Source organism: Heterocephalus glaber, unplaced genomic scaffold (assembly GCF_053883595.1).
Source record: "Heterocephalus glaber isolate CG9 unplaced genomic scaffold, H.glaber_assembly_v1.0 deba00001140, whole genome shotgun sequence".
NCBI lineage: Eukaryota > Metazoa > Chordata > Mammalia > Rodentia > Bathyergidae > Heterocephalus > Heterocephalus glaber.
Window position 1 is genome coordinate 3012406 of NW_028258200.1, and position 10925 is coordinate 3023330.

The 10925-nt window shown below is 59.2% G+C and overlaps 1 gene segment (V, D, J or C); it reads right to left on the minus strand.

The window, feature by feature from the left end:
- Positions 1–2854: 2854 nt before the first annotated feature.
- On the minus strand, positions 2855–6298 carry LOC101716983 (immunoglobulin heavy constant epsilon-like). The segment is given in 6 exon segments: positions 2855–2938; positions 3010–3143; positions 4855–5199; positions 5283–5606; positions 5696–6016; positions 6148–6298. Coding segments are annotated over 6 exon segments (1359 nt in total).
- Between the last annotated feature and the right edge of the window lie 4627 nt (positions 6299–10925).

The following is a 10925-nucleotide window of genomic DNA, read 5'->3' on the forward strand; positions in this document are numbered from 1 at the left end:
AGGTCCTGGAGTGTGTTGGGTGAATGAATGGAAGGCCCGTGGCTGTGTGCAGGGGTAGGAGTGGGGAGGTGGGGAGGGTGAGCAGGAGGCTGCAGCTGGGGAAGTCACTTGGCCTGGCTCGAGAGACCTCTGGAGTTCTAGCAACCTAACTCTCACAGCAGTCAGCGAGGGTAGGCGGTGGTTACAGGTCTTTCCTTTCTGGCTCCTGTAGCAAATATGCCACAGCATGAGTGGCTTCATCCATAAACCTTCACTCCCATGGTTTTGGAGTTTGAAAGCATATGGTCAGGACACTGGATTGGTCTTTCACGGAAGAGCCCCTTCTTGGCTCCTAGATGGTGCCACAGGGTGGAAGGAGGGTGAGTTGGCTGGGTCCCTTTCCAAGGATAGTTTCCATCACAGGGCTGCACCTGTGACCTGGGCCCTTCCTGAACCTCCCCCTCCCACTGTGCCTTTGAGCTTTGGCTTTGTCAACTATAGCATCAGCAGCAGAGCCCTTGCAAGGACAAGCAGGAGTACCCTGCCTTGCAGCTGCATGCACCACAGCAAACTGTAGGCTGGGGTGAAGGCACAGTGGTTGGGAGCTGCCATCCTTGGCCACAGACTGGACAAGCAGCTGGAGGGCAGGCATCTTCACAGAAGTCATTTTTATGCAGGAGTGGCAGGTTCTTGCAATGTCATGGTTTTGGCAGAGTCCCTGTGACAGCTTTCCCTGGCCCCACTGGTCAGGGTTCGACTCTGCCAGCTTCAAGTGGCAGTGGAATGTGTTTGCTGACACTTGTGCCTCCCTATCTTGGCTTTCTGTTCCTCTCCTATCTCATCTAAGGACATTTGTCACTAGCCTCATCTTAAATCCATTCTCATCTGTGCATTTACATGATGTGTCACAGACCCCTTTTCCAAACAAGGCCACATTCAGGGCTTCAGACATGGCTGTCTTTTGGGACTGCTACTCAGCCCACCATGGTGGGTCAACAGGAGAGTATAGAGGAGGAGAGGTGGGGTGGGGGACCCAGAAGGCATCCTCTTGCCCTGGGAGGCCGAGGCATGCAGAGGGCCAGGGAGCGGTGTTTGAGCAGCTTCTGGAGCCCAGCTGCCTGGACGTGGGACATTTCCCTGGGCTCTGAAGGAGCAGACCATGAAAACCACTCCAGGCTGAGGGGAGATGGAGCTTGTTCCTGGGTGATGGTGCCTGGGATTCTGGGTCCAGCAGGCCAAGTGCTGGATGCCCGAGTTCTAGGTCAATGGGGCTCATAGTCTAGAGTGCTGGTTGGAGAAGCAAACCCCAGCTCTGCCCTCAGGGGCATCTGAGCCAGAAGACAGGAGGAGGCCAGGAGGAGGGAGCTGAGGCCTCTGGAGTCCTTGGCTATGGTGGGGCAGGTTTGGGCCTGGCTGTGTGTGTGCATGTGTGAGTGTGAGTGTGACTGTGTCCCCAGTGTGTGTCTGGGTGTGAGGAGAGCTCAGCAGAGGCCTTGGCCTTTGGTGTGCCCCGAGAAGCCCCCTGCTCTGTCCAGACCAGCTTAGAGCCTCTGGCCCAGCTTCTCATTGTCTGGCCCTGGGTGCCCTCTCCCCCAAGGGGGCCCAAGCTCCTCACCTTTGTGGTGGGTGCCTGGCTATGTCTGGAGCTTGGCTGTGAGGCAGGGAACAGGCTAGGCCTGGGTGGGGCAGGGCTGTGGCCCGGCCCTGGTCTCCTTTCTATTCTTGTTCTGTGTCAGAGTCCCTCTGGTGCTGGATCTAGCGCACCAATGTTGTCTCCTGGTAGGACCGCTGTAAGGAGTTATCAAGGACTTTTGACCCATTGGTCTCCAAAATGGTCTTAATTATTCCCTCTCTCAGCCGGGGCCTAGGAGGGCTGCCCTATCTCTTTGCTGTAAGTTTTCTAATCATTGAAACTTTCCTTCAAGTTGATGGATCCTGAGATTTTCCTTTGCAGAAAGGATCTGTTTTCACCTTTCTTTGTTTCTGTTGGTTCTCCAGCACCTTTTAATGCGGAGCATCCTGCCCTTGGTTGGGGTGCTCATGGGCACCCCTTTCCCGACTTTCGCTGGGTTCCTAGAGACCTGTAGCCACGTCTCTCCCATGAGGGGTAGCCCCAGGCCCACCACAGTCCTCCCTGGCTGGTGTCTCCTGCTCCTGTGCTTTCCCCAGACCATCAGGATTCCTCACAAGGTGGTGGTGGCCAGCTCCAGATGGCTCTTGCTCACGTGTGTGTCAGTGCTCAGCTGTCAGGACATCAGGCTGGCTGGTAGGAGACTCTGGGTGTAGAAGGGGCTCTCACAGGAAGCAGTGGCCTTTGTCTGCATCCTCAGGGGCCTACCTCCTATCACCCCAACCTACACACCATAGACCTCCTCAAAGCACTCTTAGGCCGTGGGTGTAGACAGGAAGTTTATTAAGAAACCCAGAGATGGGAACAAGGTGCTTGGGTCAGGTGTGGAGGTCAGTGAGGCTGTGTCCCATTGGTAGGGCCCTTCTCTGGTCCTAGAGACCCTCCCCAGCCCAGGCTCTGAGTGGTCCTGCAGCTTCACCCTTGCAAGAAGTGTCTGTGCCTCATGATGGAGGAATGCGGGCAGGAGGGGCCACACTGTGTCTGGAATCAGCCACTGCTTGTTGGGGTGGCTGGACTCTGGGTGCTGGCTGGGCCATGGGCCCCAGGTCTTTATGTGTGTTTGTAGTTGTTCCGTCCACACCTTCAGGGAGTGGTGTCAGTGCCTATGGATCTGGCCATGCCTGATCTTCTGGAGAGACAGGGCTGTCTCAGAGGAGGGGGTTGTGCCTGGCAGCCCCCAACCTTGACCTTGGGCTGAGCTGGAGCCTTCTGGAGCCTGGTGCATGTGTGGGTGCTGCTCCCAGCCTAGGCCCCGGGCTGCAGGATGTTGATGTAGTCGTGGAGGGTCTGGGGTGTGCTCTGCAGCATGGCGGCCAAGACCCACTTCACCTGGGGGAAGGTGTGCATGAAGGCATAGTTAAGTGGCCCCCTGGCCCCCAGCCTGCCCAGCACCCACATACCTTGAGAACAGTGACAGTGGCGCTGTAGCTCACACTGAGCAGGAACAGGGAGATGAAGGCGTAGGTGCTGGTCCATAGCCCCTCCAGCTCCTGGCTCTCTGCCTCCTCGGTGCACAGGTCCTGGAGGTCCAGCTCTAGGAGGAGCGGCCAGTCAGCCCTCCCAGAGACTGGGTGACAACAGGCAGTGGCAGAGCCTGCTGGTCTCAGGCTCCCCTATTGAGGCCCAGGGTGTAGGCTCCCTGGCCAGCCCTGCAGGCTGGGGTCCAAGTCCCCCACATAGTCAGGGGCCTCTCCCCTTTCCTGCCCAGACCTCTCTGTTCCCTGACCCGACACTGGGTCCCATGGTAGCCTTGCTTATTTGTCTTCCTCTGCTCTATCTTGGCATTAGTCAGCCCTGCTGACTGATAATTTGGGTCTCATGATGGGCTCTGAGTGCAGGCAGCCTGGTCTGGGAGCCTGGGTAATGGGTCTCTGGGGCTGGCTTCGCTTCATAGACTCTGGGGCCAGGCAAGGAAGATTCAAGACAGGTCCTGGCCTGGCCTCTGGTGACCTGACCCTCTGCCTTTGCCAGCTTCCCTTGCTGCCTGTAGCCTCTAGCCACCTGTGTGCATGCTGGCTGGCCTCTGTCTCCTTGGCCTGGGGCTAGGGACAGCCTGGGGTGCTGGGCTAATGGGCCTGCTGCTCTGCGGATGAATTTAGGCATCTGTAACCTCTCTGACTCAGAGTTCCATGTCTTCCCTGGTTCTGGAGGCCCAGCTCTGCACGGGTGTGGTGGGTGCTTTGTGCTCAGTGTGTGTACAGCTGGGCATGGGTGTTGGGTCTTAGTCAGGGTCTATGGGCCAGGTGTATGTGTGCTGTGGGAGCCTGGGTGGGTGAGACCTGGCTCCAACCTTTATCCTCCAGTGCTGGTGTGGGAGTAGGAGGACCCAAGGGTGCATCTTGTGTGAATGTGTCTCTGTGTGTGTGCATGTGTGCATCCATGTCCCTGGATGTCCATGTCTGTCTTCCTTGGGGAACAGCCAACAGTGGGCTGGGGAGGTTAGAGCCACAGGAGGAGCCTGTGTGGGGGCTTCTAGGTTCCTGTCTGGGGCTACCAAGGCTTTCATTTTGGACCAGCTCTGGCCACACATGAGTTGTGAGGTCTGTCATCCCACGGGGAGCCTGAGATCGTGTGTTGTGGCAGTGCATGGCATGTTGGGGAGGTCACATGGCTCAGTGTACCTGCAAGGCCTGAGTGTGCCCAACTCTGTGGGGGCTGTGAGGCTGGTGCCCCTTTGGGGTGGATGCAGGCGGGGTAGGGATGGATAGCAAGCCTGGGGGCACTGGTGCTGCTGAGGCCTGGCATGGCTCCTAATGGGGTGGGTGGTCAGGACTGGAGTGATGGGTTCGCAGAGGGCGTCTGGGTCCCGAGTGTGTGCACTTGCGTGGGGCTGGGGCGCTTCTGGAAGGGACACCTGGGTTCAGGGCTTGTCCTGGAAAGGGCGGGGCCTCCCGCTCTGGCTTGCCCTGCACCCTCCCCTTCTGGCTCTCTGAAAGCCTTGGAGGGGCGGGGGCTGTAGTGGGGTGGCTGGGAGGGTGGGGAGCCATGCTGGGCCCCATTGGCTGCTGTTGACAAACAGGCAGATGGATGAACCACAGCTCAGCCCCGGCCCCCTCCTCTCTTCCTTGCGGGGTCCCTTTCTCTGTGCAAGATACCGGATTCCATAGCCCTGCCTTCCCTACGAATGGGCTTTCAGGGCTTGAAGAGGGCACCAAGTGTTTATTGGGGGGCTTCCTGCTGTTACAACAGGGAACAGAGGCACCCTTGATGGCTGGAGCATGGGGAGGCAGGGAGGCTTCATTTACCAGGGTCCTTGGACACATTTTTGTCTAAGAACCGAGAGTTGGGCAGAGCTTCATGGACCACACGGCAGGTGAATTTCTTGTTCTGCACCCAGTCAGCCGATGTGACCTCCAGGCGGCTGAAGATGAAGAAGGAGGGAGAGGAGCCTTTGATCTGGATGGGGGCTGTGGTGCTGTACTGGTTGTTGGGCAGCTCCACCCCATTTTGCAGCCACAGAACTGAGATGTCTGCGGGGAAGAAGTTCTGGGCCAGGCAGGTGAGGGAGAGTATGCCCTGGGTCTCTGGGCCCTGCTCTGACCCCTCCTCTGGTGGCCGGAACACATACACCTTGGGCTTCACGCGTGTGCCTGTGGAGAGGTGAGGGTCAGCCAGGCTGTGGCTTCTCTGACTCCCAGGGTGGCCCGCCCACGACCTCCAGCCTGTGGCTCACCAGTGGCCTTGGTGATGGACCGAACAACGGGCTTGGGCAGGTCAGGGTGGGTCACGGTGCACTTGTAACTCTCGCCGTCAATCCAGTCCTGGGCGTCCACGGGCAGGGTGGATGTGATGCTGACTGTGGTGTTGTACTGCGTCTTGGCCGTCCAAGGGTCAGGGCTCACGGGCCGCCCGCTCTCCCGGGTCCACTTCACGGTGACTCTGTTTTTGTTCTCCAGGTCCACCACCAGGCAGGTGAGCTTGGGCGCCTTGTGGACGTACAGGTCCAGGGGGCTGGGTGGGATCAGGTAGGCACCCACGCCTCGAGGCTCTTCGTCATCTGTGTTTGGGGAGGAGCTGCGTGAGACCCTGCCATCCCCTCAAGCCTCCCTGCCCCCATGTCTAGGCGTCAGGGTGAGGGGGCCCGACCTGTGCACTTCCGAGTGTGGGCCTTGAAGGTCAGGCCTTGGGAGGAGACCTGGCAGGTGAAAGTGCTTGCAGACGCCCAGTCAGTCTGGGTGATGTTGAGCTCTATTTGGGTGGAGGCCAGCTTGCCATCCTGCCTGTGTACACTGTTCTCTGTGAACTTTTTGTCAATCTGCTGCCCATCCTTCAGCCAGGTGACTTGGAGATCCCCAGGGGTGTAGTCAGAAATGAGGCAGAGGAGCTGGATGGTGGGCTGGAACTTGTTTTGGTTGCAGGAGGAGTGGAGCAGCTTCACAGTGGGCCGGGTGGAGTGGGAGAGGCAAGCTAAGGGAGAGGTGGGCAGTGTAAGTGTAAGTATTCATCCTCCTCCCGAGCCCAGGCCCACCCAGGGCCCCACCCTCTGTCCCTGAGTGGGGTGTTCTAGGAGCACCTGTCCTGGCCAGCTGCCTGCTCACCTGGGACTGTCTCCATACGGATGGTGTTAGATGCAGGGTGCTGCACCTTGCAAATGAGCTGCTTAGGCAATGCTCCCGACACTGTCACCTGGCTGGTGGTGACCAGGAAGCTGGAGTTGAAGCTGATGGCGGGGAACTGAATGATGGTCATGTTCTGCGAGTCTGTGTCCCAGGTCACAGTTACTGGCTCCGGAAAGTAGCCCTTGACCAGACAGCCCCGTGTCTTGGAGTCCTTACAGCAGCTCAAGGGGAAGACGGTGGGTGCCTGGGGAGAGGCTGTGGGACAGGGGATGGTCAGGTGGGCCCAGGCCTGGGGTGGGTGGGGTGTGTGCTGGAGATGCTGCTTCACCTCAGGCCTGGCAGCCCTGTCTTGTCCCTGTCCTAGTTTTCTGGGTCCACTTCATTCCCCATGAGCTTTAGGCCCAGGACACCATCAGGTGGCCCTGTTGATGTTTGGGTGGGTGATCATGGTGCTCATGCCGGGCTTGGGCACAAGGGTACCCAAGAGGGCTCTTGACCTCAGCCTCAAGGCCTGGCACATGGGCTCTTGGGGAGCAGGGGCATTGGGCCATTCCCCAGGCAGGAGCCCAGGCCTAGAGATCTCATGGGGGCTGGGGACCTAGAGGCCTAGGCTGACCCCACAGGGCAGGGATCAGAGACCCGAGACCCTGGGCTGATCTATCCCCACTGGAGACGCCATAGAGCCAGGAACCAGAGACTCAGGATCCCAGACTGACCCCTTACAACCCGAGATCCTATGGGGCTGGGAACCAGAGAACCAGGGACCCCAGGCTGGTCCCACTTCACACTGGACCCCACAGCACAGCGACCAGAGACCTCACAGGGCAGGGACTTGAGACCCAGGAGTCATGGTATGTTTTCTTCTGTCCCCACCTGTAGTTCCATAGGACTGGGGATGCAGAGCCCTCTCAGGACCCACAGTCCCTGCCCTGCTCACCCCAAATTTGTTGTGAGCTTGTAATAGTCATGTCCAGCACTGGTGCCTTGGGCCCCTGCCCCGTTGGCTGTTGGGGTCTGTGTACAGACATCCGGGTATCTTGCCTTGGTTTCCCCACAGCCCAGCCTGTGTCTGACCAGGTAGGGCTCCATGGGGCTGTCCCCTGCTTACAGCCACAGTGGGAGGCAGCAAGATTTGGCTTTGATGCCATGTGGATGGAAACAAAAATGATGTCAGAGGTCACCTGGTTCTGCCACCTCGGTAGTTCTGTTGGTAGTTCTGTGCCTAGGGTTCTGGTAGCCTTGGATCCAAAAGGGGCTTCCCTCTTGGTAGTTGCTGGCCCCAAGCACAGAACCCAATATCACTAAGATAATACTTGCTGGACTTGTCCATCCCGGGGAGCCAGCAGAGTCCAGGCCCACAGGTGTAAGAACAGCAAATCACTACAGAGCAAAGACATGGGCAGCATAGAAAACATCTCTATCCATCAGGCTCAGCACAGCCCAGCTTAGTCAGGTGCAGTCCAGCCGAGCTCAGCCCAGCTCAGCCCAGCCCAGCTCAGCCCAGCTCAGTCCAGCTCAGCCCAGCTCAGCTCAGCTCAGCCTAGCTCAGCTCAGTCCAGCTCAGCCCAGCCCAGCTCAGTCCAGCTCAGCCCAGCTCAGCCCAGCCCAGCTCAGCCCAGCCCAGCTCAGCCCAGCTCAGCCCAGCTCAGCCGAGCTCAGCTCAGCCCAGCCCAGCTCAGCCCAGCTCAGCCTAGCTCAGCTCAGTCTAGCTCAGTCCAGCTCAGCTCAGCCCAGCTCAGTACAGCTAAGCTCAGCCCAGCTCAGCCCAGCTCAGCCAGGTCAGTTCAAGGCATCTCAGTCCAGCTAAGCCCAGCTCAGGCCAACTCAGCCCAGTTCAGCCCAGCTCAGTCCAGCCCATCCCATCCCAGCCTAGTTCAGCCCAGCTCAGCCCAGCCCAGCTCAGCCCAGCTCAGCCCAGCTCAGCTCAGTCCAGCTCAGCCCAGCCCAGCTCAGTCCAGCTCAGCCCAGATCAGTCCAGCTCAGCCCAGCTCAGTCCAGCCCAGCCCAGCTCAGCCCAGCTCAGCCCTGCTCAGCCCAGCTCAGTCCAGCTCAGCCCAGATCAGCCTAGCTCAGCTCAGCCCAGCTCAGCCAGGTCAGTTCAGGGCATCTCAGTCCAGCTAAGCCCAGCTCAGGCCAACTCAGCCCAGTTCAGCCCAGCTCAGTCCAGCCCATCCCATCCCAGCCTAGTTCAGCCCAGGTCAGCCCAGCTCAGCCCAGCCCAGCTCAGCCCAGCTCAGCCAAGCCCAGCTCAGTCCAGCTCAGCCCAGCTCAGTCCAGCTCAGTCCAGCTCAGTCCAGCTCAGCCCAGCTCAGTCCAGCCCAGCCCAGCTTAGCCCAGCTCAGCCCAGCTCAGCTCAGCCCAGCCCAGCTCAGCCCAGCTCAGCCCAGCTCAGTCCAGCTCAGCTCAGCCCAGCTCAGCCAGGTCAGTTCAGGGCATCTCAGTCCAGCTAAGCCCAGCTCAGGCCAACTCAGCCCAGTTCAGCCCAGCTCAGTCCAGCCCATCCCATCCCAGCCTAGTTCAGCCCAGCTCAGCCCAGCTCAGCCCAACTCAGCTCAGCTCGATCCAGCTTAGGTCAGCTCAGCTCAGCCCAGTTCAACCCAGCTCAGCACACTGCCTCCCATCCAAGCCCAGCCAGCCCAGCTCTTCCCAGCCCAGCCCAGCCCAGCCCAGCCCAACTCAGCTCAGCTCAGCTCAGCTCAGTCCAATTAAGCTCAGCTCAGCCTAGCCCAGGCCAGTCCAGTCCACCCCAACTCAGCTCAGCACAGCTCTGCCCAGCTCAGTACAGCGTAGCCCAGCCCAGCCCAGTATAGCCCAGCCCAGCTCAGTCCCACTCAGCCCAGTTCAGCCCAGCCTAGCCCAGCTCAGCCCAGCTCAGCCCAGCTCAGCCCAGCTCAGCCCAGCTCAGCTCAGCCCAGCATAGCCCAGCCCAGCCCAGCTCAACCTGCCCAGCTCAACCTGCCCAGCTTAGTCTGGCTCAGCCTGGTTCAACTCAGGCCAGCTCAGCCCAGCCCAGCCCAGTCCAAGTCATCCCAGCCCAGCCTAGCCCAGCCCAACTGAGCCCAGTCCAGCCCAGCCCAGCTCAGTCCAGCCCAACCCATCCCAGGCTAGTTCAGCCCACCTCAGCCCAGCCGAGCCCAACTGATCCCAGCCCAGCTCAGCCCAGCTCAGCTCAGCTCAGTCCAGTGTAGCCAAGCCAAGTTCAGCTCAGCCCAGCTCAATCTAGCTCAGCCCAGCCCAGCCCAGCCAGCTCAGCTCGGTCTACCCAGTTCAACTCTTCTAAATGCTCTTGGCTCAGCTCAGCCCTTTGAGCCTCACTCAGTCCTGCTAGGTCATCCCTTCTCTGGGCTCTGGCCTGCTCCTGTAACATTCAGCACAGGATAGCTCCTTACTGCCATTCAGTATCTCAGAGATATGCTTCTCCTGGCCCCTGGACCAGCTCAGCCTCCTACCACCCTGCCTTTCTGAGCCTTGTCTTGCCCAGCCCTGAACAGCTGAGATTCACAGGCCCAGTTCTCCACGTTGGCCTCAGGCTGCTCTTATCTACCTGTGCCTCATCGCGGGAAAGGACTGTGATGGCCACACACTGACTCAGTGCTCAGTCCATTCCGGGTGGGCAACACAGGTCGCTGCCTCCTCAGGCCCCATCTCCTCATCCTCACGCCTGGTGTGGGGTCCCTGGCCGGGATACCTGAGGTTCTCTGCTGGCTTCCTGTGGCCAGGACAGCTATCTCCATCTGCAGTCATCTGTGCGGGGCCTTGATGGCTCCAGGTGACAAGATCTTTGTTACCATTATCGTTATTTTTATGCCCAGGTGAGGCCTGGGCAGGGAGCTCTGCCTCAGTGCCCTCAACTAAAAGTGGGGTGGGAACCCCCAGGCCCTGCAGACCTGGAAGTCCCCTACTCTCTGTTCTTGGGAAGTTGGCTGAGCCACAACAGGGTCTCAGATGAGGGCCCTGCGCTGGGCACACACATATGCTCTGCAGGGGACAAGGCCTGTCCTCTGCCTCCTGGGCTCAACTGTTGTGATGATGCTGTTTGCGGCCTTGGTGGTCTCCCTGGCTGCTCCTGAGGGTCCTGCTGCCGAAGCAATGCCATTGCTTCTCCTTTGGCAGCTTTGTGGCATGAGGGTGGAAGACATTTTATGTGTGAGAGATGAGGCCTGCAGTGGGCTGACTTGTCCCCTTTGCCCAGATGGGAACATGCAGGATCTCAATGGCTACCAGCCTTGCTCCTGTGTTGGGCTCACAGCTGATACCCACGGATGTTGACCTTGGCCTGGCACTCATGAGCAGGTGACCATCATCCTGCAGGCTGAGGCCCTCTACTAACTGCTCTGCTGATGAGTCAGGTGGCCAAAAGGTCCCAGGTTGACTGGCTTCCTGATCAGTGAGGGCCAGTATGGGCTGTATACATGTAGGGCCATCAACTCTGAATGGCCTCTGCTGCCTCTGCACGCTAAGTCCTTGCTGGGGGACAGTGGAGATGGTGGGGACCATAGAGGTCTAGGAACCATGTGTGAAGCTGGTCCTGTGAAGCTGGTGGGATGAGTGGACACAGACCAGGTGCAACTTCCTGTGCACACTTTGACCTCTTTATAGGCTTCTATGTCCCCAGGAGTCTCTATAACCCTCACCCCTCACCCCCATCCCAGGGAGGCCTGGAGAGCCTCTTGCCTGGCTGGCCAGCCACAGATCCTACAAAGGTGCACACTCTTTGGAGGGACATCAGAATTCACTGGGGCTGTGGTCCCCACACA